Consider the following 24921-nt stretch of genomic DNA (forward strand, 5'->3'; position numbering starts at 1 on the left):
GTGCCTGGGGACCGGGACGGCGGCTGCATGTCGCCCGCTGCGTGTGCCGGGAGGGGACATGTCCCAGTGGACGAGGCTGTGCCAAGGGCTCTCCCTTCATGCCCAAGGAGGGAGGCTTGGGGCCACAGCATGTTTTGGGTCAACAGTGACTTGCACTGGGGCTGGAGGGTTTCCCACTTGCTGCATGGCCCTGCGGGATTTGAGATCCCAGGGACACTGTGGTCCCCCTCCAAACATCCAGCCTGAAGACAGCCTTGGGGTGGCAAGGAGGCTGGGACCACCTGTGTCCCCTTGCTTTTTAATCCTTGAAGGTCTGGGGCTCGCTGCTCAATGGGTCGCAGGGGTGGGGTGGCCCTAGGTACACAGTGATGGGAGTGGAGAAGGTTGCGTTCCTCTTGAAGGGAATGTTTCTGCTGAAGAGGGCAGTGACACCCTGGAGAGGAGAGAAGGGGAGAGGTCCCTGTCAGCAGCTGAGACCCCTGGGGTGCTGGCAGGGTGAGGTGCTGGGGGACTTACTGGTACTCCACGGGCTTGCTCCAGCCAGAAGCTGGTTGGCTGCTCTGTCAAGTAGTTGTGGGGCTGCAAGTGGAAGCAAAGTGACAGAGGGCCGGAGGGACAGCACACTCGGGGGGACACAGGAGCCTTGCAGCCTCCCTGGGAGCTGCCACAAGCTGGGGGGTGGGGGAGGTGTCTCCTGCCTGTACCTGAGTGATGGATGGAGGTGTGGGCTGGAAGCCCCTGGCAGCGTAGTCCCGGTGCGTGGTGGAGACAGACTCCATGGGCTGTGGGCGGGGACGGATCTTCTCCTCCGTCTCCCTACTGCAGTCAGAGCAAACACCCCTCAGCCCTGGGGTACCCCCCACTCTATGTCCCCTCTGCCAGGGCACAGCCCCAAGGACGGGTGTCACGCAGGGGTGCAGGCTTGCCTGTATTTCTCGTAGAGCATGGACGCCAGCGTGGCCTTCCGCAGCCCTGCAGAGGGAAAAGTGCCATCAGCACCCCCAGCTGAGATTCCCTCAGTGCCTTTCTGGGGGGCACACGGCTGAGGGGGGCTCAGTCTCACCTTGCTGCAGCAGCAGGGCCCTGTGTGGCGGGCGGTAGGTGTCCGTGGTGGAGCTGTCGGTGAGTGAGGACAGGAACTGATGGAGTGGCAGTCCGTGGAAGCCGCGGTGGTGGGCGGAGTCCTCACTGCCTAGCTCCTGCCCCAGCCCAGAGTTCAGGGGGTCCACGACTTTCTAGAGATGGACAGTAGGGGCTGTGGAAGGGGGTGGGAACCCACCCTGCAGTGCCCCCCATGCCTGCTCCTGGCTTTTAGGCTTTTGATAGCCCCAGAGGCACAAGCTGCAAAAAGGGGTCACAGTCCTTCCAGCCAGCTCCCTGGGAACGCTGGAGCAGGGACACCTGCAGCTTGGACAGGGCTGACCTCTCCTGCCTGGTGGAGGTCTGCTGACCTTGTATGGCTGTCCCAAGCTGAGGGGTGCCCAGACTGCCCCTACACTGGGCAAGCTCTCTTATGACACTTGAACAAACCATGGGGTCCCCAGACTGTGGCACAGTTTGACCCACCAGGTGCCCCCCAAGCCTTGCTTGCCCCACATCTCTATGATCAGCTGTGACATGGAACTCCTGCCTGCCAGCAGCAAGATCCCAGCTTCCCTCCCAAAGCCTCACTGTCACTCCCCACGTGCCTTCCCGTGCCTTTTGTGCTATTGAATTTCATCCCCTTTCTACCCACTGGGCTCAAAGTCATCTGGGAAGTCCTGGCTCAGCCAAGGGTGGCTATCTAAAGAGAGGGGTCTACCCAGGAGCGGGGAGCATCACAGAATCAGCATGTGGGATACGGTAGGGCTGGTTGAGGGCCATTTTCCCCGATGGAGTTACCTCCCCCAGCCAGGTGCGGATCGGGCGGCCCCGTCGGGTCACTGGCTGGCTGGGCTGCTCTGCTGGCTTTGGTGGGGAGAGGGGCTCCACCGGCACCTCCTCGCGACACGTTCCCCACTTTCCAAGCCAGGGAGGCAGCTTGATCTCAGAGGGATCGTTCCCAGTCTCTCGGGCTGGCTCAGGGCTGGGCACGGGTGGCAGAGCCTCAGCAGGCGGCTCAGTGGGCATCTCCGGCACCTCGGCTATGTCCGACATCTCCTGGAGCCTCTTGGCGGTGGCTGTCAGTGGCTCCTCATGGCATGGAAGCTTCTCCATGGGCACATCAGGCAGGCGGATACCACCCTGGACCCTGCCCAGGCACGGTGACCTCTCCCCAGGGCATGTGGGACCCACATGGCCCGTCAGAGCTACCCTGGAGATGAGAGCAAACCCTGAGGAAAGGCAGCAGGGCACATCCTTCAGCCCCTCATTGCCCACCACATCCCCAGCCCCCACCAGTACGGGCAGGGTCCTGAGGCGAGGGACCCGGGGTCCCCTGCAGTGTCACCCCCACACTGGGACAAGGGACAAGGAGGGATTTCCCTCCGTTTGGGGGACAGAAGCAATGCCTGCTGCTGGGTCTGCGCTCCGGAGGGGTCTCCCCCTCCACAGCTCCCTTCTGCCCGCTTGACCTCCTGCAGCAATATCCTTCCCGCTGTCTCCAGCCCGGGGCTCTGCCCCTCATATCCACCACCCTCCTCCCTTATCCCCCCCTGCTCCCCCCTAATGCCCCACAGGCCGTGCTCCCCAGCTCTCCCCCTCGGGGGTCACCCTGAGGGGTCTCAGTGCCCCCCGGTTCCCCTCCCGGCCGCACCCCCAGGGGGTGCCGGCTCCCGGCTCCATGGCGCGTGCGCGGGGGGCTGGAATGCGCGTCTCTCCATGGAGACGACGCGCGGCGGCCGCGTGCGCGCCTCCCATTGGCGGAGAGCACGGAAGGGGCGCGGCCAGAGCCCGTTATGGGTGGGGCCAAGAGGCGGGGTCGGATTGGAGAGGGGGTGTGGTCATGGGGAAGTGGGCGTGGTCATGAATGGGGTGCGGGGGAGGGGGAGGGCAAGGAGGTATGGGGAGATGGTGCAGGGAGATGGGGGTGAGGAGGGATGAGGGTGCGGGAGGATGGGAGTGCAGGGGTCGGGGATGCAGGGGTGATGGGAGCCGGCGGTGTGGGGTCACGGGAGCGCAGGGGGGTTAGGAATGGGGGGAGATGCCATGCGGCGGTGCAGGTGGACGGGGGTGCGGGGGCACCGGAGTGCAAGGATGCAGAGATAAGGGGGTGCTGGGGGGGCGGGGAGCGTGTGGGGCACAAGGGTGCAGGGGAGTGAGGGGCGCAGGAGCACGGCCGTGGTCGCACTGCGAGGCTCGGTCTGTCCCCATCCCTGGAATCCATGTCCTCCCCCGTCCCAGTCTGTCCCGGTGCCCTGGACAGGGGAGCGCTATGCCTGCGCAGGACCAGCTCAGCCCCACTGTGGCGGCAGGAGAGACGTGCCCAGGGCTCCTGGGGACACGCTGCTGCCCACGGCTTGACCCAAGCGACCCCCAGCCCCCACACACGCCCGCCCGCCCCAAGGACCCCCAACTGGCCCAGGGTGATGGGGCCGGACGTGCCCGGCGCCTGGCTGGGTGCAGCCGGCGTGGAGCAGCTGCCTCCCCTCGCCGCGAGCCCTCGCTGGGCCCCCGGCCCCATCCCTGCGGGGACCGAGCAGAAGAAGGGCCCTTTGATAGCGGGCGGCGAGGGCTGTTATTGCAGCGCTCTGCGGTGTGCGCCGGCGGGGCACCGCGGGCTCGGCGCTGGGGCCTCTGTTTTTCCTGGCTGGGAATGTGCCTGGCCCTTCTGGCCTCGGCCGGCCCTGTGGGGGCCCCCCACCGGGGACCGGCTCCTCCCTGCGGGTGCTCGGCCCCACGCCAGGCAGGGGCTCCTCCGAGCCCATCTGCTGTGCAGCTGCAGCGAGCAGGACAGGCAGGAGGCATGGCCCGAACTCATCTCGTGCCTCCCCCATGCTGGGGCAACACCAGCCCTGCTGCCGCTGGAGTGCCAGGATGTCCCCGAGGGCTGGGGGGTCGCTGTGAGGGTTCTAGGGTGAATACTGATGGTTCCGCCCCCACGCTCAGCCGCGGGCCCAGCACTGGCCCCTGCGGTGCACCCGTACTTCAGCTCGTACTGAAGGAATGGCAGCCTGGGCTCCCTGTCCCAGCTTGCACCCTGGGTGCTCTTCCCAGGAGCATCCCCAGGTTCCCCACCAGACACATGTGGGCTTGCCAAAAGCCTGGCCAGGCAGGGGGGTGCCTGGGGGACACTGAAGAGACACTAGCAGCACCAGAGTACAGTGCAGGACAGGAACCCTAGCAATGCCAGCCCGGGGGGGTGCACTCACTGTGGGGCAGACTAAATCCCGAGGTGGCCAATGGGGCATCTCTGTGGGGCTGTGACCTGACAGCATCACCGTGGGGCAGCAGCCCTGGAGCTGCTGGAGCACATCTGGCTGCCTCTTGCCGGCTGACACATCCCCCGCAGCCCCCCTGCCCAGCTCTTTTGGGAACTTGCGTCATTTGTGATCCTCCTCGGCTGAAGAACCAAAACAGCCGTTGGCCCTCATCCCCTCTGCCCTCCCCCCCTCAGCCCCATGGGGCTGTGACCACTGTCCTGCCCCACAGCTGCTCGGGGACTGACAAAATAAACCTGGCATAGGAAGAAACACGATGGCAGGCGTCCAGCCCCTGACCTCGCGTGCCAGCACACGCCCTCAGCCCAGCACAGCATTCCCTGGAGGGCTGCTCCACGTGAGCCCTGGGGAATAATGTACAGGGGATAACCAGCCCCGATTTGGGGTACCCATCCCTGAGGCAGAGTTATCCTTCGTCCAAGAGTGTGGCCCCATCCTGCGCTGAGCCTCGGAGGCAGGAAGCACTACCCATCAACATTTTTAAGGCTCATTTACACCCCAAAAACATTCCCCATGCTATTCTGGGTGTGTATGTGTGGGAAGCGAACTAGGCTCTGCCACAGCCCCACGCGGCTCCCGAGGGGCCCCCGCCGCCAGCGCCACCGAGCCGGGGGATGAACAGAGCCACCATTCTCCCCGGCGGGCTGTGGTCCCCTGCACAGCGGCTGGCGGGGGCCCAGCCAGCCCTGGCGGTGGTGCCAGGTGGGCCATGCACCGCGCCAGCACCGGCCCCCGCCACTAAATATAGCCCCGGCGCCCGGCCACGGAGCAGCGGGAGCGGGAGGCACGCGGCAGGGAGCGGGCGGCCGCATGCGCGGAGCCCCCGCGTGCGCTCCCCTCGCCGGGTGGATGTGGACACGTGCAGGCACGAGACTGCGGCCAAGGGGTGTAAACACGTGTGCGTGTACAGTGCTGGCGGTGTTTTGCGTGTAGGGGAGCCTGGGGTGTGCAGTGCAGTGAGTTTTCCACTGCAGTGCCCACACAGGCGGCGCAGGGGGGGTACAGGGCTGTGCGTACGTGGAGGGGGCAGCAGGCCCGCCCACCACTCAGCATATTCTGCCCTGCGCTCTGCTCAGGGCTATGAACCCCCTGGGAGCTCACAGTGAGGTCCCTCTAGGGTAAGGAGGAGTGAGTACATGTGCAGTTATCGCTTTTAGATCAATTAAATGCAATTAGCTGCTTTTGCAGAGCAGAGAAGCATCAGTGCCCAGTGTGGAGCTCTGGTAGGAACACAGTGGTGCTTGGGGGGCACACTGAGGTAGGGTGAGGGCATTCAGGGGTGCAGGCACTGTGTGGTGGCAGTGGGTCTGGGCAGGTAGCACTGAGATGGTGTGCTTCTGACAATCCTGGGATGTTCCCCAGTTTGGGGACACCCTTGTGGCACACAGCCTGCTCCCCCCAGCCCAGCACCAGGATGGGCCTTTTCCCAGCGGCATGTGGGCACTTCCTCAAATTCCTTTTGCTTCAACGATGGGGCTCCAGAGCATCTCCGGCATGGGCAGGTTGGCATGTGGGGAGCCCAGACCCTCCACAAAAAACAGGGTAGCAACTCCCCACTGCTGCGACACCAGCCCTGCCCAGGCCAGGGACCCCCACCCCTAAGAAACCCCCACGCCTAAGAAAGCCACCTGGACACAGAGCCACTGAAGCCACCACCAAGGAGATGCTTTATTGGGGGGTGGTGGGCAGTGGGGGGTCAGCCAGGGGGCCAGCCCATCTGCCGCCCCCCCAGGACATGGAGGTGCAGGTGGTAGACGGACTGGGCACCGTGCTTCCCGTCATTGATCACTGTCAGGAGAGGGACAGGGGTCAGGCCACCCCCTTGCGTGCCCAGGCCCCCAGGACCACCAGGGAGGGTCCTGCCCCATGGCACTGCAGGGGACACCAACTCACCGAGGCGGTAGCCGTCAGCCAGCCCCTCTGCCTGTGCTGTGCGTGCTGCCACCACCAGCAAGTGCCCCAGGAGCTGCGGGAGAGGAGAGCAGGAGGGTCAGCACTCAGTGACCACTACTGCCAATGTCCCAGGGACTCCCCTAGACTCACCTCGGTGTCTTGGGGACCCACACGGCTGATCCGGGGGATGGGGCGCTTGGGGATCACCAGGAAGTGGACAGGGGCTTGAGGGGCCACATCACGGAAGACCAGGCACTGCCAGGGGGCGCAGGGTGAGCCCCACACCCGTGGGTGCTGCCCCTTCCCCCGGAGGGGACACATGCCCTGCTACCTTGTCCCCACTACCTTGTCATCTTCATAGAGGATGGTGGCAGGGATGGTGCGGTCGATGATCTTGCTGAAGATAGTGGGTTGCCCGCCCGCCTCCTCGCCGGCCGCCGCTGCCCGCTGTGCCTTGCTCACCTCCCCATCCCTCCCGCTGGGCGCCGACACGCACCGCTGGGCCGGGAGGGCACAGAGAGCTTAGGGCCTGTCCCCGAGCGGGGACGGGGACACCGCGGCCAGGGCGGGCAGGAGCACAGGGAGGGGACATGCATGCGAGTGATGGAAGGAGGGACGCACGTGGGGTGATGGGGGACACGGCTGGGAGTGAAAGGGGAACACATGGGGATATATACACGCGCGGCTGCACGCCGGGATATGGGGGCGATGCATGTGGGGGTGGTGGGGCGCGTGATGGGGGAATGCACATGAGAGTGATTGGACTAATGCATGGGGGGTCATGGAGGGTGTGAGGGGGGGTGTGGTGGGGGTGCACGTGGGGACCGATGGGATACGTATAGGGGTCCTGAGGGCTGCACATGGGGTTGCTGCTCGGGTACGACCGGGGGATGCACAGGGGTTGACAGCGAGGTGCACACGGGGGTAACGAATATGGGGATAATGGGGGCTGTGTCCACGGGAGTGACAGGGGTCTGTGCCCACGGGTGACCCGAGGCCCCGTTCCGTGCCGTGGGGGTGCGCGGGTCGGCGCTCACGCCCGCCGCGGACCTTGCCCGAGGGCGGGAGCAGCGGCGAGCGTCGCGCTGGGCGGGGGCCCGGCCCGGTGCCCCTGTCCTCCCAGCCCACCCCGCTGTTTCTCCCACCCCGATGTGTCCCTCCTCCCCCGCGCCCACCTGCCCCACTCGCAGCGCGCCCCGCACCAGGCCCCGCGCCAGCACCGCCGCCATGGCCGCCGCTCCCGCCCTCCGCCGTCACTCACATCCCGGTCCCGCCCCACGCCCCTTAAAGCGCCCGCACCCGCCCGCACCCACGCGTGACACGAAGGCGACCCCCGCGCCGCAGAGTCCCGGCGGGGGCCCTTTGAACGTGGACAGGGTCACTTCCTCCCTGGGGGGAGTCCCGACCGCGGGGATGCCGCCCGACCTCCCCTCCCTGTACGGGTGGGTGTTGTGACCACGCAGTTAAGGAGCCCGGGTGGGAGGCTGTGCCAGGCGGGTTTATTGGTGTTCAGAAGCCCATGCGTGGGCGCTTGCGGCGGGTCTGCGAGGCAGAAGAGAGCTGGCTCTGGGAGGAGGGGATGCAGAGCTGGCTGGCCTGGCTGCCAGGGAGCTCTGGTGGCTCAGGGGGCCCCTCGGCCCACACCGACAGGTAGTCCCGCAGCGTCTTCCGGCGCTCCTTGGGGATGCCGCGGCAGCGCAGGCTCTGCGAGGACAGCAGCGCTTCGTCGGGTGCCGGCGAGGCCGGGGGGCTGCCGGGTAGGGGGCTGCTGGCTGGGGGGGAGCTCTCCTGGGAGAGAACGTGTGGGCGGCCGGGTGAAAGCAGCAAGGGTCCTGCATCGCTGAGCTCGGACAGCTCCGACTGGTAGGTGAGGGAGGAGGTAAAACTGGCCGAGAGACTGCGCCGGCTCCGTGCTCGTTTCTGCCGCCGCCGCCGCTCCCGCAGAGCCCGCTGTCTCTGTGCCACACTGAAGCTAGTCCTGTCCTCCCACCACCGCTCCCAGTCCCCGGACCAGGCTGCTGTCAGACGGGTGCTCAGGGGGTCCGGACCCTCCTCTGGCTCCAGGGGCCGTGGCAGGGCAGGGGCCTGGAGGGACATGGGCTCCCAGCGCTGGATGTGGCCCCCTTCCCACATGACCTGGCGCAGCCACTGCCGCACTTGCCTCTGCAGGGCAGTGGGACCCACTGGCCCCTCCAGCTCTTTGCGGGTGAAGAGGCGCCTCTGGCTGAGGCTGGGGGGCAAGGAGCGCTGGGGGGGCTCCCTGCAGCCTCTGAAAAGAGCCCTCAACCAGCGGTGGTACTGCAGGGCTGCAGCTGGGCTGGGCACCGCTGGGGTGGGCTGGGGGCTGGCACAGGGCTCCTGGGGCAGTTCAGCTTCCTCTGGGGGTGCTGGTGTGCCTGTGTTCTCCTCTTCCTCCTCCTCCTCATTGATAATCACCTCCAGGTTGGACAAGTAGAACATTTGCTCTTCTTCCTCACTGCCCAAGCCCAGTGGGCTGCTGGCTGGAGCCTCGAAGAGAGGGGAAGAGCCAGGGGCTGTTGTGGCCTCATCCCTCAAGGTGGGTGCAGGGGGATGCACTGCCTCGTGGGTCAGCCTCTGGCAGAAGACATCCCCAGCCTCGGAGAGCTGGAAAACCAGCATGGTCTCACAAGTCCCATCCTCTTGCAGCACGGCGGCCAGCCCTGCAGAGGCAGGAAAGACATTTTCACCAGGGCTCCAGTCCTGCGGTTCCTGCAGGGGCCTGGCCAACAATTGGGGTTGCCTCCGCTCCTCAGTGGGCACTTACTGCCAGATCCTGACCCGCACATCATTTTCTAGGTCATTAATCTCTTGCACAGGGTTGTTTGGGGCTTTGCTTTCACTTTGTCAGCCACCCTCCAGCCAGGCCATGACAAGGGCTACACTGCACCCTCCATTCCACCTTCTCCCCTGCCAAGACCTGCACCCCAGGGCAGTGTAGGACACCCACCTGCAGCCGGGGCTCCGAGGCGCTGCTGGAGCAGGTGGTGGCGGTGTGGGAGTTGGGTGGGCAGGTGCTGCAGGCACCCAGCGATGCTGTGCAGCTTCTGTGGAGCCCCTGCCAGCTGGCAGGCCGACTGGCTGCCCCCTGAGGAAACATACCCCAAAAACCGGGCAGTGAGCACTGATGCCAGGGCAGCAGCTGGTCCCAGCAGTGAGGAGGCTGGGACACAGGCACAGAGGAGCCAAGCCCTGCAGCACCCCTGGAACTCCATCTCTCACCCCGGTATTGCAGCAGCAACAGTTCCTGGGTGTGGGATGCGCCGAGCAGCACCTTATGGGTCCTCCCAGGATCCCCTGGCATCAGGTGGGCAAAGAGTGGGGGGGCCTTCATCATGTGTGCCCACTTCAGCACAGGCACCAGTGGCAACCGCTCGTCCAGCACATACACGGAGAACTGGGGCAGAGGGTGCAGCTGAGCAGGGGCACACCCCAACAGCGACCCCCCTGCCCCACAGGCATTGGGAGAGCCAGCTGTGCTGGGTGTCTCTCCCAGCTGCCAGCTCTGGTGGGACTCACCTGGGTGGTGACAAGGTACTGTGAGGGGTGAGCCCTGCCCAGGTACATGGGCAGCACCACACGCTCGCCCTGCTGGCAGCCAGCTTCCTCGCCCACCTTGAACAAGTCGAAGTGGCATTTCTTGGGGGCCTGCAGCAGCACAGCAGGGTGCAGTCAGCACTTTGGGCTGGGGAACTCTCTCCCCTGCCTGCCCTCAGCCCCGTGCCCACCCTCTCAGGCCCACCCTCCCAGCCTCACCCGGGCATCCAGGCACTGCAGGCCGGTGCGGTCAGCACAGCTCAGCACCCGTGGGTGGGCAGTGAAGTCGCTCCAGCGCCAGGGTGAATGGTCTCGAAAAAACATGGTCTGGGGGTCATGGCGGAGCTGCTGCAGCCTGCGGGGAGATGGCAGCGTCAGCAAAGGGAAGGGCTGCCCCTCTCACTTGGGCTCCCCGCCCCCTGAGACTGTTGTCTGCATGAGCTCCCAGCCAGCCCTGAGTGCCTCATCTCACCCTGTCTCGACGCTCCAGAGGTAGACGGTCCCACTCTGAGTGCAGACTGCCAGCTCCCCGGGAAGGTGAGGGCTGCAGGGTCACAGAATCACAGAATATGCTGAGTTGGAAGGAGCCCACAAGGATCATCAAAGTCCAACTCCTGGCCCTGCACAGGACCATCCCCAAGGGTTACACCATGTGCCTGAGAGTATCATCCAAAGGCTTCTTGAACTCTGTCAGGCTTGGTGCTATGACCACTTCCCAGGGGAGCCTGTTTCAGTGCCCAACCACCCTCTGGGAGAAGAGCCTTACTCTAATATGAAAACTAAACCTGCCCTGACACAACTTCAGGCTATTCCCTTGGGTTCTGTCACTGGTCACCACAGAGGAGAGACGAGTGCCTGCCCCTCTTCTTCTCCTCATGAGGAAGTTGTAACTGCAATGAGGTCTCTCCTCAGTTTCCTCTTTTCCAGGCTGAACAGAACCAAGTGCCCTCAGCCCCACAGCTCCTCATGTGGCATACCCTCAAGGCCCTTCACCATCTTCACTGCCCTCCTTTGGACGCTCATTAAAAACCTGGAACGGCATCACTCCCACAGGGAGCAGGGCAGCACCAGCAAAGCCCTGTCCTGCAGCACATACCTGACAGTGAGGCAGGAGGCAGGCACATCCGTACGGATGACCTGCAGTGGGGTGGGAGCTGTCCCTGTCCTGCCTGGCACCCTCCAAACTCCGCAGTGATAGTCTGAGCGGACCCCAATGAAATCTGTCAGGCAGAAGGAGGTGGCACATGAGCTGGCAGGATCCCTGGGGCTCCCTGCCACCCCTTCACCCCAAGTCCTGCCTGTCCCAGGGCTCACTCACCTTCCCCATCCACTCGGGCTGCAGCCACCTGCCAGATGCGACCGCTGAGTTCAAACTGCGCCGGGGAGCCTCGGGCACGGGGCAGCTCCTCCAGCACCATGTCCTGGAAAACTGGGATGCCAGCTAAGGGCAGTACAACATGACCCCCTTTCCCTTCCCTCCCCTCCCCAAGGACACCCCATGGAAAGGATACAGAGGTGGTTCATGGCCTGCCCTCCGGGGTACACCAGGCAGCCAGTACATGACCCTGTGTCACCGGGGGGCAGCCAGGCCAGTGCCCCCCCTGTGAGGCTGTCATTGAAGAGCAGGTCAGACCACTGCAGCAGCAGCTCCTCGTGCAGGCAGTCCGCCAGCAGCCCCAGCGGCACCTCAAAGAGCCAGTCACGGCACAGGTGGGAGAACCAGCGCAGGCGGGAGGCCAAGTGCTGCCGGTGGCAGCCGCTGCAAGGCACAGACAGCATCAGGTGAGGGGACAGAGGAGCCCTCCCCAGAGCTGTGCAGGGCAGGGGACATGGGGACACACTCACCGCCGGGCCTCCAGGCGGTCAATGTCCTCCATCAGGGCCGTCATCCGGATGGTGCTGCTCCGGGCTGGCCTCTGCAGGGAGGAGCAGGCAGAGGTTGGGGCTGCAGGAGGAATGGTGGGCGACAGCACTGTTCCCCCTGGGACTGACACTGACCTTCAGGCTGGAGTTGCCCAGGTAGAAGTTCTTGTGCAGCAGGCGCCCCATGGAGCCGAACGCATCCTCTGGATGATCCACAAAGAAATGGCCCAGCTGTGCAGGAAGGACAGGGATAAGCTGGGCTGTGCAGAGATCCCACACTCCCCTCCAAGGTCCGTGGCAGGACACGGCGCCCCCAGTCCCACCTGCTTGGCGAAGTCCAGGGTGGCTCCAGACCTGCCTGCCCGGAGCTTCCTGCACACATTGTTGCGGTACAGGATGTCCTGAGGAGTGGGCGGCGGGATCCAGCGGCCTGTGGGAAGAGGGCAGGGGCCGCCTGGCACCGGGACACGAGCACCGGGACAGCGCTCAGCACTGTGGGGGTGGAGGTGGGACGGGATGTGCCCCGAAGGGCTGCCGCGCAGCATCCCCCGCTGCTCCCGCGGCTCTCACCGGCGCTGGGCGGCAGCACCGGCATGGCCGCGGCCTCGGCGGGGTTCCAAGTTTCGTCCTTCCCGCCTCGGCGGGGCACGAACGCCGGCTGCGCCTGCGGGAGGGGGAAAGAGGAGAGTCAGAACGGCCCCCGCGCGTCCCGCCGGGCTCCCTCGGTCGCGCCGGACCCCCGCGGCCCGGGCAGGGCCTCACCTGGCGGCGGCTGGGGCCGGGGCTGCCCTCCAGCACCTGGCCGTGCTCGCCCCAGCCAGCGGCCGGCGCCGGGCCGCCCTCTTCCCGCGGCGGGCCGGCGCCGAAGTAGGAGGGGAAGAGAACGGCAGGGAACTCCATGGCTCGGGAGAGGAGCGGGGCCGGGGGTCCCGAAGATCCCACGGGTCCCGCAAGCACAGCGCGGCCACCGGGAATGGCGTCACCGCCGCCACGCACCAATCAGCTCCCGGCAACAAAGCGGGGCCAGAGCGCCGCCCGCGGCACGGCGGCACGGGGCGGAGCGCCCCCTGGCGGCCAGGAGGAGGAAACGCGCCACGGGCAGGGGGAGAGGGACGGGAATGGGACAGGACCGGGATGGGAATGGGACAGGACCGGGATGGGAATGGGACAAGACCGAGATGGGAACAGGACAGGACCAGGAGGGGAACGGGACTGGGGGAGAGGGACGGGAATGGGACAGGACCGAGATGACAACGGGACAAAACTGAGATGGGAACGGGACAGGACCAGGAGGGGAACGGGACGGGGGGAGAGGGACGGGAATGGAACAGGACCGAGATGACAACGTGACAAAACCGGGATGGGAATGGGACAGGATTGGGTTGGGAACGGGACGGGTAGAGCGGTGAGACAGGGACGGTAACGGGACAGGACCAGGACTGGAACAGGACGGAGAGAGAGGTAGGAACGTGACGGGAACGGGACGGGACCGGGGTGAGAACGGGACGGGACCGATATGGGAATAGGACAGGACTGGGATGGGAACGGGACGGGGTAGAGGGACAGGAATGGGACAGGACCAGGATGGGAACGGGACAAGACTAGGATGGAACGGGACAGGACCGGGACGGGAACGGGACGGGGGAACAGGGATAAGAATGGGACAGGACCGGGATGGGAACGGGACGGGGGATGCGGTGGGACCGTGACGGGAAGGGGACAGGATCGGGATGGGAACGGGACGGGATGGGGTCTAGAATGGGACAGAGGGAGCGGTGGGACAGGGACAGGGCGGGGGGAGCGGTGGGACCAGGACGGGAACAGGATGGAGTCGGGCGGGGGGAACGATGGGACACGGCTGGACCAGGACCAGCACTGGGGAGCCATTGGAAGTGGAACCCACCGGGACAGAGGCAGGGCACGGGCATTGTGCTTCCCACTTGCCTCCAGGAGAGCAGAAGGACCACTGCGGGTCCACCTCCTGGCCTGGTGCTTTGTGCCCGTGGGGTGTGGATTGTGGGGCCACGGGACAGCCCTGAATGTTTTGTGTGAGGTGAAAGGGCAGCTCCTGGAGGATGTTCTATGGGGTGTATGGGATGGGAGAGGAGCATTCCCATGAGTAACTTGCTGTCTCCATCCTGGCCAAGGAGGGTGGTGATGTCAGGGCAGTCTGGGGATGATGTCATGGGAGTTTGGGGAAGTGTGATGAGATCGTTTCCAGTCAGGATGCCCTCATCCTAGCATGTGGTGCCCCGACCCCCCCTCTGGAACACCTCCTCTGTAAGATAAATGTTATAATTTCCTATAAGAAGATGACAACCATTGTTAGAAAGACATTGGACCCCCTTAAACAGCCCCCACAGGTACCCCTGTCTCCCCCAGCCCCAGAGCATGCCCTCAGCCCTATGCCCCTCTCCACCACCCCTCCGGGTGTGGGCCTGTCCTGGGCCTCCCTGGCCCATGTCCCTGTGCCCTGTAACCCCATTCCCAGCCCATTTCTGGGTTCCAGCTCCATGTCTCTCTCTGCCAGCCTATATCCCTGCCTGCAGCCCCACGTCCTGACCCGTCATTGTCCCTGTCATCAGTTTGTATCCCTGTCTGCAGTCCTCAGCCTATATCCCTCTCCACAGCCCCAAGTCCTTCTGCCTCAGCCCTGTATCTCTGTTCCCAGCCTATATCCTTGTCCCTAGCCCCATGTCCCTGTCCCCAGCCTATATCCCTGTTCACAGTCCCAAATCCCCATCCCTCAGCCCCATACATCTGTTCCCAGCGTATACCGTTGTCCCCAGCCGCATGTCCCTGTCCCCAGCCCGTCCCGCGCCCCCGTTCCGGACCCATACCTCGCTCCCAGCCCCACGTCCCCAGCCCTGTGTCACCCACCCTCCCATCTCCCTTCCCGCCCGCGCCTCTGTCCCCACGGTGTCCCGGTCGGCGCCGGGTCCATCCCGGGTTGGGGGGACCGGCGGGGGGAAGGGGGGCGTTGCTAGGGGTGGGCGTGGCGTGGCGGTGATTGACGTGCGCGGAGGCCAGTGGCGGCGCGGGGGCGGCCCCGCGGGGGCGGGGCGGGTGACGTCACGGCCTCCGGTGCGCGGCGGGGCGGCCGGTGGCGCGCGCGCCCCTCGGCAGCCGCGGCGGCGGCGGCGGCGGCGGCGGCGATGGCCCCGCGGGGCGGCGGGGGCGGCGGGCAGCGACCCCCGCTGCTGCTGCTCCTGCTCCTGCCGCTCCTGCTCCTGCCGCCGCCCGCCGCCGGTGAGCGCCGCGGGCATTCCCGGGGGGCGGGGGTTTGGCCGGGGCGGGGGGGGCACGGATGGTGGGGCGGCGGGGCGAGCGCGGGACACGGGGCGCGGGAGGCGCACGTCGAGGGGGGTGCGGGTGCGGCGGCGGCGGGTGCGTGTGTGCGGTGGGCTCGGGGACACAGGGGGTGAGGCTGGGGTGGGTATGGGGTACGCGAGCAACGGGACGCGGGGCGTCCGCGCGGTGGGGCGGGCGGGAACGAAGCGCGGGGGTGTGTGCGGGGACAGCGGGGGTGCGGGCTTGGGGCGCGGGGAGCAGAGGACAGGGCGCCGTGGGACAGGGGGGTGTGTGCGCGGGGGGCGGGAGGTGCGCGAGCGGCGGGATGTGTGTGGGGTGTGCGCGCAGTGGGGCGGGGGGCGGGCGGGAACGGAGCGCGGAGGTGTGTGCGGTGCCGTGGGGCGGGGGGATGAGCTTGGGGTGGGTGCGCGGTACACGAACCATGGGATGTGGGGTGTGCGCGCTGTGGGGCGGGGGGGGGCGGTTGAGATGCGGGAGGTGGGAGGGCTGAAAGTGCGGGGCGCGGGGTTCCGTGCGGCGGGGCAAGGGACATGAGCTTGGGATGGATGTGAGCTACACGAGCAATGGGATGTGGGGTGTGCGTGCAGTGCGGCGGGGGGCGGGTGGGAATGGAGCACAAGGGTGCAGCCATGGGCGGATGGCATCCCGGGATGTGGCGTGCGCGTTCAGTGGGACACAGTGAGTGGGGCGAGCACGCAGCGGGGTTTGGGGCACGTCTGCAACAGGGGACAGAGGTGCACCCAGCCGGTGTGGGGGGTGTATGCCATGGGGCAGGGGGTGCACGTGCCGTGGGGCGCGAGGTGGGTGTGATGGGCGTGGAGATGTGTGTGCGGGAGGGGGGGTGTTTGCATAACGGGGTATGGAGATGCTTGTGTAAAGGGTTCGGGCTGCCTATGGAATGGGGTGTGTGGGTGTGCGTGCCGTGGGACAGCACGGCGGTAAACATACCTCGTGGGGCACGGGGCACCCGTGCAGTGGGGCACAGAGTCAGATGTGCAGTGGGGCACAGAGGTGTGCGTGCCAGGAGAACGCGTGCAGTGCCCAGGCGGTGGAACACCCTGGGAGGGAGGCGTGTGCGTGGGCAGTGAGCGGGCCCAGGGGGCTGCAGATGTAGGGTAGAGGGCTGTGTGCGTTCAGGGGGCAGCAGGGATGGACGACCTATAGAGATGGGCGAGTGCGCCCAGTCGGGCGTCGGGATGTGCGGGGAGGGATATCGGCGGGAGTATGTGAGGCGAGGAGCAGGTTATGGGGCACGGGGAGCTGGCTGGGTAACCGGGTGCGGAAGAGTTTGGGTTAGGGTGCATCCCCTGGGAAGGGGCTCAGCTGGCCGGGGGCTGCCGGTACCGGGGGCAGCGGCGGGGCGGCTACGGGAGCTGTGCGCGGTGCTGACCGCTGGGCGTGGAGCTGTCCCCGGTGCTGACCGCCAGACGCGACCTGGGGCTGCGGTCCCAGGGAGGGGGTTCCCGGGAGGGGGTCCCGCGACGGGGGTCCCGCGGCTCCGGCCGCTGGCCTGATGCGGAGGGCCTTTTGCTTTTTTCCTTCACCTCACTCCGCTTCCATGGATAGAAATCCCTCTCCATCCCACAGCAATCCTCCCGTGCTCTGGCCACACAGCCACAGCACTTCAGACTGACCCTCTGCCTGCAGCCAGCTCCCCCCAGCTTGTCCTGACCGAGTGAGCATGGGGGAACCGCGCTGGGACTGGACAGCTCCGAGTGCTTCCCCCCATTCCCCCTCCTGGAGTTGTGTTCAACACCTTCTCTGGGGTCCCCTGGCAGGTCACTGTCCCCACGTAGGGCTGTGGAGTGACTTGGTGGTTCCCGGTGGGGAAATTGGGATCAGGCGCTCTTGCACTGAGGAGACAGGTGTTCCATGCCTGGCTTGTGTCGGCTGGGAGTGAAGGGGAGGGGGAGCTGCCTTTGTTCCAGGCAAGGGAGCAGATGCATGTCAGTGTGCAGCCGGCTGGGGCTGCACACACACAGCACAAACACACGTGCACACGAGCACATGCGCACACTCCCGGCCAGGAACACGAGGTACAAAGCAGACCCTCGTCTCAGCTCTTCCTCTCCCACTGGATGAGTCCTCCTGGGCATAGCCCTGCTCCCAGCCCATCCTCTGCTGATCTCCCTCTTTCCAGCATCTTGTGAGGAGGTGCATCTCATTCTTGCTCCATTTCTGGGGAATAATAGATGGGTCTCCCAGGCTGGCAGTGGGGATAGTGCGGTAATGGTAGGGTGAAATTACAGCTGCTGTCTAGAGACCTGCTCTCCCCTGTCTCTACTGTGCCAAGGAAGTAGTTGCTGGGGCTCCTGGAAATCTCTGGAAATCAAACAGCCAGGCAGTTGGGCAGGCGGAGGTGGCCCCAGTGTGTGCCGTGGGCTTGCAGGAAGTGTCTGTCAGACATGAGGCTGTGCACAGCCATGCACACCCGTGGATGTGGGTGTGCACACCTCCACTTCGCTGTGCATGCAGACACCACCCACGTGTGCATATGTGCACACATATGTGCACCATTCCTCCCCCACAAATTGGGAGGCTGTGCAGGAGGTGCTCTGCTCGCTCCTTCTCGCAGGTCTAATATGGGACTCTGCACTTTATGATGGGCTCTGTGCTGAGCCACCCCAGCAGGTAGAGAAGGTGGAATCTGTGTTTCTGTGGGAGATGACCTGTTAGGACATGAAGAATATTCCTTTATTACAGGTAAAATGCAGGGAGCAGAGCATGAGCAGCAGGGACCAAGGGCTCCTCAGGCTCCAGAGGATCAATGCCCACAGCTCAGTAAACTGGGCTCTAGGCAGTGCTGAACCAGGAATGATGCAGACTGTGGCAGGGCTGGGAGACACAGCCGGGCACAGCTGACACCATCCCTGGGGACTCACCAAAGTGGCATAGTCCCAGCCCCTCCTGCCTTCAGGCTGCTGGATTTCGGACATATTGAGAGCCTGAATGGGTGGGCCTTACCTGGGAGGGGTGCTGCACAACCACTTCCCCAACCCTTCACCCTACTTGGACCCCTTGGATCTCCTTTGCAGACGGGCTCTTTGTGACAGACTACTTCACCCGCACACCACGCAAGCTCAGCCCCTTCCGCTCCTTCGCCAGCATTGAGCTCTTCCACTTCCACATCCCTGAGGACACAGTCATCGCTGTCTGGAACCTCATCACCTTCAAGGAGCAAGGTGGCACCTTTGGGGATCAATGCCCAGATCGTAGCATCACCGTGTGAGTAAGCAGCCTGCTGTGTCTGTTTCCTGCCTGCCTCTGCCTGCCCCTACTGCACCTGCCTGGACTTGCCCCAGAGCCTGCCTACTCTTGCCTGCTTCTGACTTGCACAAGCCCATGTACAGATAGAGTCAAAGAATCATAGGATCATAGAATGGTTTTGGGTTGGAAGAGACAGTAAAGATCATCTTGTTCCAGCCTGCTGCCATGGGCAGGGACACCTTCCCCTAGACCAGGTTGCTCAGAGCTCCATCCAGCCTGGCCTTCATGCACACACACATGCAGGTATATATGTGTGCACAGCTACATGCACTTATATATATATGCACACACATACACATGTGTTGTGGTTTACACGCTGCCAACTGAGTACCATGAAGATGCTCTCTCACTCCTCAGTTCCCCCACTGGAGAGGAGAATTGTGAAAAAAAAACAAAACAAAAGAAAAAAAACAACCAAAAAAACCCCTCATGGTTGAGATAAAAACAGTTTAATAATAATAAAAAAATACCAGTAACACTAATGATGGAACAACAACAGCAATAATAATAATAATAATAGCAACAAAAAGGAGAGAGAGACATAAACCCAATAAAGACAAGTGATTCACAAGACAATTGCTGACCACACACTGACTGATGCCCAACCTGTCCCCCAGCAGTGACTGGTGGCTCTGTGCCAACTCTCCCCAGTTTATACACCAGGCATGATGTTCTGTGGTATGGAATATCCCTTTGGCCAGTTTGGGTCAAGTCTGCTGGCCATGTTCCCTGTTTCTTGTACACCTGCTGACTGGCAGAGCACTGGACACTGAAAAGTCCTTGACCTAGGGTGAGCCCTGCTGAGCAGCAACCAAAATACCAGTGTGTTACCAACATTATTCTCATACTAAATCCAAAACACAGCACTGTACCAGCTAGAGAGAGAAAAGGAACCCTATCCCAGCCAAAACCCAGACAACATGCACGCTCGCTCCACATGAATCATCTTCCCAGGACCATTTCAGGCTCCACTCTTTTGTGCATCTCATACATGAACTGTTTTGCCTGAACACCCACTCAGGGAAGCTCACAGTCTCCAGCGAGGTCCCAGCTTACAGATGGCTTCCATAATGTCTTTAAGTTTCCTAATAGCAGAGAGGAAAGACACCCACGTATAGGACATGCTGGCCCTGCCACGATGCTTAGCCTGCACCCTGCTGACTGCTGTCTCTCCCGCAGGTATTTCCGCTCAGGGGCTCCCTCTGTCATTAACCCGCTGCACACACACTTCCCCAGGGACACAGCTGTCCCTGGCTCCTTCGCACTGACCCTCACCTGGACCCTGCCCAACCGCACCACGGGGGTGTTCAATGTCACCAGCCCGCTGCCCGGGGACTGGTTCCTGGCTGCCCACCTGCCCAAAGATGAGGGCAAGATCTCTGTCAAGGTGAAGGGCCTGGAGGGACTGGGGGGTGGCAGGGCTCGCTGTAGGGCTCCTCTGGGGCTGGCAGTGCCCAGCTCAGGTGTCCCAAGAGGGACAATGCCCTGTGCCTTTTGTCTTGTACTAACTGTCCTGCTGGTGTAGGGGCTCTACAAGGAGTGCCAGTATCTCTTCCAGCCACAGCTCATCGTGCAGCGCCTGGTGAACATCGCTGTGCTGTACCCTGGTCATGTCACTGAGCAGAGCATGGCCCCCCACAACCGCTCCTGCCTCTACAAGTGAGTGCGAGAGGGTCTCCTAAGGTGGGGATATCTTCAGGGTGGGGAGCTGAGTCTCCCATCCCTCTGGCTTGCCTCCCCAACCCTCTTGGTCCATAGTGGTGGGCACAGCCTGACACTGCTGTCCTGCAGGGTGTTTGTGCCCAGCTACACATCCCGAGTGCTGGTGGAGGTGCTGCGGTGCCGGGGGGCCGAGGGCTGCCCGCTCTGGCTGCGTGTACGGGCCAAGGCTCCTCCCCTGCACAACTCCACGGGGCTGGACTGCCGGGAACACACTCCCTGCCAGCTGGCACAGGACCTGCCCTTCTGGCAGCACTGGTACTATGTGCTGGTGGAAAAACACCCTGGCGTGCCAGGCACCATCTCTTTCCAGGTCACCGTGCAGCTCACAGGTGAGTGGGCACGTGGAGGTGTGAGTGGGGACATGGTCTTGACTTGCTTTGGTGACTGGTGGAGGGGCAAAGGATGCCCACAGGATTTGGCCCTCCTCTTCTGGGATGGGGACACTGAGAGGTGTTGGGGCTGGGTTGCAGATGGAGGTGAATGGTGGGCAAGAATGGGAGGCGGGAGCTAAGAGGGGGCAGGAGCTGTGTGGTGCCCAGGCTGATGGCTCTGCCCCTCCAGACTGTTCCCGACCCAGCCTGGCCCGGCCACCCTTCCTGCCCTCCAGCGCTTCCATGAACATGCCCCACTCCTTTGGCTCTGCGGGCGGGCTGGGGCTGGGGGACAGCCCTCCACCCACCAGCCCCAACAGCACGAAGCACCCAGTCCCCATCCCTGTTGCCCCTCCTGCCGGAGAGCGGTGCTGGCCCGTCCGACCCACGCTGCGCAATGAGCTGGACACCTTCTCCGTCCACTTCTACATCTTCTTTGGGCCCAACGTGTCAGTGCCGCCCGACCGCCCCGCTGTCTTCGTCATCAACCTCCTGCCGGTGCTGGACAGTGGAGGGGTGCTCAACCTGGAGCTGCGGCTCAACGTGGTGAGGTGGCCACATGTGCCCTGGATGGGGCAGGGCAGCCCAGCGTGGGGGGTGGGCTGGGAGATGAGTGATGTCAACATTGCAGCGGGGCAAGGAACGGGATTTGGGCTGCTTTTGGGTCATGGGCCATGGCTGGGGAGCTCTTGGGTGATGATATTAGGGTGCTCCAAGGGCAGGATGATGGCATGGGTTTGGGATGTTCTTGAGTGAAGCACAGTGGGTTAGGGCACTGCTAGTTGGTGTGCCATGATCCAAGTGCTGTCAGAGCAGGAGACATCCCTGGCACTGATTTAAGGCCATCTCCTCTGCCAGAGCTCCCTATGTGGTGAGAATGTGACAGTGTTTGGGTGCCTGAACCATGAAGTCCCACTGACGTCTGGTGACAATGCCTCGGTCACCTGTGAGACAGGTAGGCTGGGCTGTGCATGTCCATCCTGCCATGGCTGTGGGGGTTGCACTCTCCTTGTGTCTGGCGAGAGGCTGGATGGGGGCAAGTGGCGGCATGTGGCTCTGGAGCCTGGCACAGGGTATTTGTCCCTGTCCCAGCTCTGCCCAGGGCAGAAGACTGAATCCAGCCCTGCTCACCCAGAGCTCTCCTGGCCCACAGAATCCCTGGCAGGCTTCCTGCTCTCTGTCAATGCCACCGCCAGCCTCAGCCGCCTGCGGATCCCCTACCCACAGACGGGCAGCTGGTACCTGAGCCTGCGCTCACTCTGTGCCACGGAGCATGGGTAAGAGCCCTGGCATGTCCCTTCCCTGTGCCCCCAGAGGGCTGTCCCCACCACAGCCTGTGTCTGTGTGTCCTGTGGGTCCGTGGGTGTGCCTGTCCCCTGCACTGTGTGTCTCACTCATGTGTGTGCACGTGGCTTTGCGGGCTGCGTGTCACCGTGTGAGTGCTGCGTGGGCACGGATGGCTCTATCTCGCGTCTGCCTGACCATCTGTGGGTCCCTGCGGCTCTTCCCTCTGTCTCGCGGTTAGGAAGTGCCTGTCAGCTCGCGAACGCCGGGCATCTGTCAGTGCCTGCCCGTCTCCGCGGCAGAGCCCATCTGTACCCGCGCCCGGGAGGGAACCGGGCTGTCGCTGCGAGGACAGGGCTGTGCGTGTGAGGGGGCGGCTCTGGTCAGGCTAGGGCTCTGCTCAGCATCTCCAGGGACTTGCCGTGTGCCTGCAGCTCTGCTTCTGGACTCTGTGTCTGCCCGGAGCCGTGAGAAGAAGAGAAGCTGGGGTGTGTGGGGGCGCGTGTGTGTATGTGTGTGTATGTGTGTGTGTTTGTCTGTACGTGTGAGGGCGCGTGAGTGCGGGTGGTGCTGTGTTCACAGTTAGTGCACACATGTGTACAGCACTGCACGCATGTTTGAGTGCACGCATGCAGGCAGCTCTGTGCTCATGTTTGGGTTTGTTCAATCAGTCAAGGCTGTGTGTGTTCTGCGTGCATGTGTGTGCAGATTTGACTGTGTGAGCACATACATGGACAGCAGACACACATGTAACCAGCACTGTGTGCGTGTTTGTGCGTGTTGGGCTGCCTGCATGTGCACAGGCAGCAGTTGGTGCGTGCTATCATCATGTGGGGCTGTCTGTGCTCCTGGTGTGCCAGAGCTAAGGAGGTGCTGGCTGTGCCCAGAGGATGCTGTGCCTTCTCTGAATCCTCCACTGCATTTCTAGTTCATGCTGAGTTACCAGTTACAGTCAGTTCTTCCCGACAGGGTCACACGCAGGCATTGCAGGGCACTGTGTTTGCACAGCAAAATCCAAATTAAATTAGAGTCAACTGAGTGTGTTGCTAAAGGCCAAGGGGGCCTAGATGTGGCCACATTCTTCCTGCTCACACAGGCTGGCACAGGCAATTGCTGCACACGAGATTCTTGGGGACCAGCTTTCAGCTGCCGTATTTAACACCAAAGCAGCTGATTTCTGCACTCTTCCAGTCCCCGGATCTCCCATCACCTGCCAAGTCTGGGTGCAATGGGTGGCTCTAGTAGAGACAGGAGCTGCTCAAGGCCAGGCAAGGGTTGACCCCCCTTCTCCTGCACCACAGGTTTGAGCCCTGCACCAACGTGACAGCCGAGGTGTACCTGCGTGCCTACCTCTCTCCCTGCATCAACGACTGCGGCATCTACGGCCAGTGCAAGCTGCTGCGCACCAACAACTACCTGTACGCTGCCTGCGAGTGCAAGGCTGGTGAGAGCTGCCACTGCACCCAAGGATCCCCCCAGCACCCTCCCTTTCTCCCTACGGGTTGTGCATCCCATTAGTCTCTGCAGGGTGCTGGAAAGGGGGTTCCCCGCTCCCTCCCCAGCCCCTGTGAGTGCTGCAGGGGTGACAGTGGCTCTCCCTGGTCACAGGCTGGAATGGCTGGGGCTGCACAGACAACGCTGAGGCTTTCTCCTATGGCTTCCAGCTCCTCTCCACACTGCTGTTGTGCCTCAGCAATGTCATGTTTGTGCCTCCCGTGGCCATTGCTGTCCGCAGCCACTACCTCATGGAAGCTGCTGTCTACATCTTCACCATGTTCTTCTCCACTGTGAGTGTTGGGTGGGGGCAGCTGAGGGACAAGCGAGGGGCTGGGGCTGTGCAGGGCAGCTCTCATGCTCTTTCCCTGCTACCCCAGTTCTACCATGCCTGCGACCAGCCAGGCATTGTGGTGTTTTGCATCATGGACTATGATGTGCTGCAGTTCTGTGACTTCCTGGGCTCTCTCATGTCCGTCTGGGTCACCGTCATTGCCATGGCCCGGCTCCAGCCTGTGGTTAAGCAGGCAAGTGTGGGGAGGGGAGCATGCAGGGCAGGATGAAAAGGATTTGTCTTGACAGGTGCCCCACTGCCCCACAGGTGCTGTACCTGCTGGGAGCCATGCTGCTTGCCATGGCTCTGCAAATGGATCGCCACGGGCTCTGGAACCTTCTGGGGCCCAGCCTTTTTGCTTTGGGGATAATGGCCGTCGCCTGGGTAAGATGTTGTCCCTTATATGCCCACCCTGGCTTCACTCAGCATCCTGCCCAGCCATCTAGCCCTGCTGCCCTACCAGCATCTCCTCTCTGCTGCCATCACCCTTCCCCATAAACTCCTCTCCCTGGCTCCTGGGGGATGTGGCACCGTGGCACAGGGACTGTGCCTGTCCCTCCTGCGGCTCCCTCTCCCAGCCTGTCCTTTCCCCACCACAGACGGCTCGCACCATCCGGCGCCGCCACTGCTACCCGCCGACCTGGAAGCGCTGGGTGTTTTACCTGTGCCCGGGGGCGCTGATTGCAGCGGCCGCCGTGCTGCTCTACGCCTTTGTGGAGACAGAGGAGAACTACTTCTACATCCACAGCATCTGGCACCTGCTCATCGCCGGCAGCGTCGGCTTCCTGCTGCCACCCCGTGCCAAGACCAGCCGGCGCCTGGGGCCGCTGCCCCGGCGCAAGGGATGTGGGTACCAGCTCTGTGTCAATGAGCAGGAGGAGCTGGGGCTCGTCGACCCCGCCGTGGCCTCCATCAACAGCATTTGTACCAGCTGATGCTGACGGCAGCTCAGACTCCTCCAGCATGGACAGCACCCACTCTCATTGCTGGCCACCCACCCCCGGGAGTGCCAGGACTCCTCTGGGCGGGCACACAGCCACCTGTGCCACCCTGTTCTTCCAATTACAGCCTGATTGAACTTGTTTCCAGGGGTTGCTGTGGCTCAGTCTGGAGCAGAACTGGGGGGAGTTAAGGTTGAGCTGGGCCACACTCCTCTCTTTGCCAGCCATGGAGGTGCTGAGGGGATGTGACTGGGTGTAGAAAAGGAGAATGGCAACAGTCTCTGGCTCTTGCTTAGTGCTCTGTAGCAAGAGCTGCTGCTCTGCAGTAGCTGCTCTGGGGCTGACATAGCTCAGACACAGAGCAAGGTGACTGGCCAGAGGGCTGCAGTCTGACTCCTGATGGGACAGGCTGCAGAGCTGGGATGCCTTTGTTGGGTCACTGTGCTCTCACAGCATGGTTGTGATGCCTCACCTATGGATAGCTGTGCTGTGCCAGGGCAGCCAGAGTCCCCTGCAAGCCAGCAGGA

The 24921-nt window shown here is 63.5% G+C and overlaps 4 protein-coding genes across 4 annotated transcripts; 1 reads left to right on the forward strand and 3 right to left on the reverse strand.

The window, feature by feature from the left end:
- Positions 1 to 248: 248 nt before the first annotated feature.
- Positions 249 to 2850, reverse strand: SPAG8 (sperm associated antigen 8). The gene is made up of 6 exons (XM_051804666.1): positions 2735 to 2850; positions 1882 to 2293; positions 1064 to 1235; positions 927 to 972; positions 705 to 819; positions 249 to 579 (listed from the first exon to the last, which is right to left on the reverse strand). Exons 1-6 carry the CDS (start codon positions 2836 to 2838, stop codon positions 355 to 357), a joined length of 1074 nt encoding a protein of 357 aa, XP_051660626.1. The 5' UTR covers positions 2839 to 2850; the 3' UTR covers positions 249 to 354.
- A 3148-nt stretch (positions 2851 to 5998) lies between these two features.
- Positions 5999 to 7495, reverse strand: HINT2 (histidine triad nucleotide binding protein 2). The gene is made up of 5 exons (XM_051804657.1): positions 7427 to 7495; positions 6597 to 6749; positions 6402 to 6506; positions 6252 to 6324; positions 5999 to 6146 (listed from the first exon to the last, which is right to left on the reverse strand). Exons 1-5 carry the CDS (start codon positions 7478 to 7480, stop codon positions 6055 to 6057), a joined length of 477 nt encoding a protein of 158 aa, XP_051660617.1. The 5' UTR covers positions 7481 to 7495; the 3' UTR covers positions 5999 to 6054.
- A 96-nt stretch (positions 7496 to 7591) lies between these two features.
- TAF1C (TATA-box binding protein associated factor, RNA polymerase I subunit C) lies at positions 7592 to 13649 on the reverse strand. The gene is made up of 14 exons (XM_051804612.1): positions 12432 to 13649; positions 12240 to 12333; positions 11993 to 12099; positions 11805 to 11900; positions 11652 to 11722; positions 11318 to 11565; positions 11125 to 11235; positions 10903 to 11026; positions 10279 to 10350; positions 10026 to 10161; positions 9789 to 9917; positions 9492 to 9666; positions 9220 to 9357; positions 7592 to 8932 (listed from the first exon to the last, which is right to left on the reverse strand). Exons 1-14 carry the CDS (start codon positions 12567 to 12569, stop codon positions 7761 to 7763), a joined length of 2811 nt encoding a protein of 936 aa, XP_051660572.1. The 5' UTR covers positions 12570 to 13649; the 3' UTR covers positions 7592 to 7760.
- Positions 13650 to 14823: 1174 nt separating this feature from the next.
- On the forward strand, positions 14824 to 24536 carry TMEM8B (transmembrane protein 8B). Its single transcript, XM_051804665.1, has 13 exons — positions 14824 to 14918; positions 18017 to 18206; positions 19428 to 19635; positions 19774 to 19907; positions 20040 to 20299; positions 20532 to 20887; positions 21200 to 21296; positions 21495 to 21618; positions 22927 to 23069; positions 23234 to 23412; positions 23500 to 23646; positions 23721 to 23837; positions 24053 to 24536. The coding sequence occupies exons 1-13, from the start codon at positions 14825 to 14827 to the stop codon at positions 24386 to 24388; spliced, it is 2385 nt and encodes a 794-aa protein (XP_051660625.1). The 5' UTR covers position 14824; the 3' UTR covers positions 24389 to 24536.
- The last annotated feature ends 385 nt before the right edge of the window (positions 24537 to 24921 follow it).

Source organism: Manacus candei, unplaced genomic scaffold (assembly GCF_025592945.1).
Source record: "Manacus candei isolate 608988 ecotype Guabito, Panama unplaced genomic scaffold, ASM2559294v1 h1tg000061l, whole genome shotgun sequence".
Taxonomy (NCBI): Eukaryota; Metazoa; Chordata; class Aves; order Passeriformes; family Pipridae; genus Manacus; species Manacus candei.

What these genes read in the sequence shown, in the direction of transcription:
- SPAG8 (XM_051804666.1), bottom strand. Translation starts at nt 2,838, where the DNA reads ATGGGAGGCGCGCACGCGGCCGCCGCGCGTCGTCTCCATGGAGAGACG. An exon ending in GGCCCTGCTGCTGCAGCAAG is followed by an intron (nt 973 to 1,063) that starts GTGAGACTGAGC and finishes TTCCCTCTGCAG; the next exon opens with GGCTGCGGAAGGCCACGCTG. An exon ending in ATGCTCTACGAGAAATACAG is followed by an intron (nt 820 to 926) that starts GCAAGCCTGCAC and finishes CTCTGACTGCAG; the next exon opens with TAGGGAGACGGAGGAGAAGA.
- TAF1C (XM_051804612.1), bottom strand. Translation starts at nt 12,569, where the DNA reads ATGGAGTTCCCTGCCGTTCTCTTCCCCTCCTACTTCGGCGCCGGCCCG. An exon ending in GCCTCCTGCCTCACTGTCAG is followed by an intron (nt 10,351 to 10,902) that starts GTATGTGCTGCA and finishes GTGACCCTGCAG; the next exon opens with CCCTCACCTTCCCGGGGAGC. An exon ending in CTCTGGAGCGTCGAGACAGG is followed by an intron (nt 10,162 to 10,278) that starts GTGAGATGAGGC and finishes ATCTCCCCGCAG; the next exon opens with GCTGCAGCAGCTCCGCCATG.
- HINT2 (XM_051804657.1), bottom strand. Translation starts at nt 7,480, where the DNA reads ATGGCGGCGGTGCTGGCGCGGGGCCTGGTGCGGGGCGCGCTGCGAGTG. An exon ending in TGGGTCCCCAAGACACCGAG is followed by an intron (nt 6,325 to 6,401) that starts GTGAGTCTAGGG and finishes CCTCTCCCGCAG; the next exon opens with CTCCTGGGGCACTTGCTGGT. An exon ending in GGCTGACGGCTACCGCCTCG is followed by an intron (nt 6,147 to 6,251) that starts GTGAGTTGGTGT and finishes CTCTCCTGACAG; the next exon opens with TGATCAATGACGGGAAGCAC.
- TMEM8B (XM_051804665.1), top strand. Translation starts at nt 14,825, where the DNA reads ATGGCCCCGCGGGGCGGCGGGGGCGGCGGGCAGCGACCCCCGCTGCTG. An exon ending in TCACCATGTTCTTCTCCACT is followed by an intron (nt 23,413 to 23,499) that starts GTGAGTGTTGGG and finishes CTGCTACCCCAG; the next exon opens with TTCTACCATGCCTGCGACCA. An exon ending in GGATAATGGCCGTCGCCTGG is followed by an intron (nt 23,838 to 24,052) that starts GTAAGATGTTGT and finishes TCCCCACCACAG; the next exon opens with ACGGCTCGCACCATCCGGCG.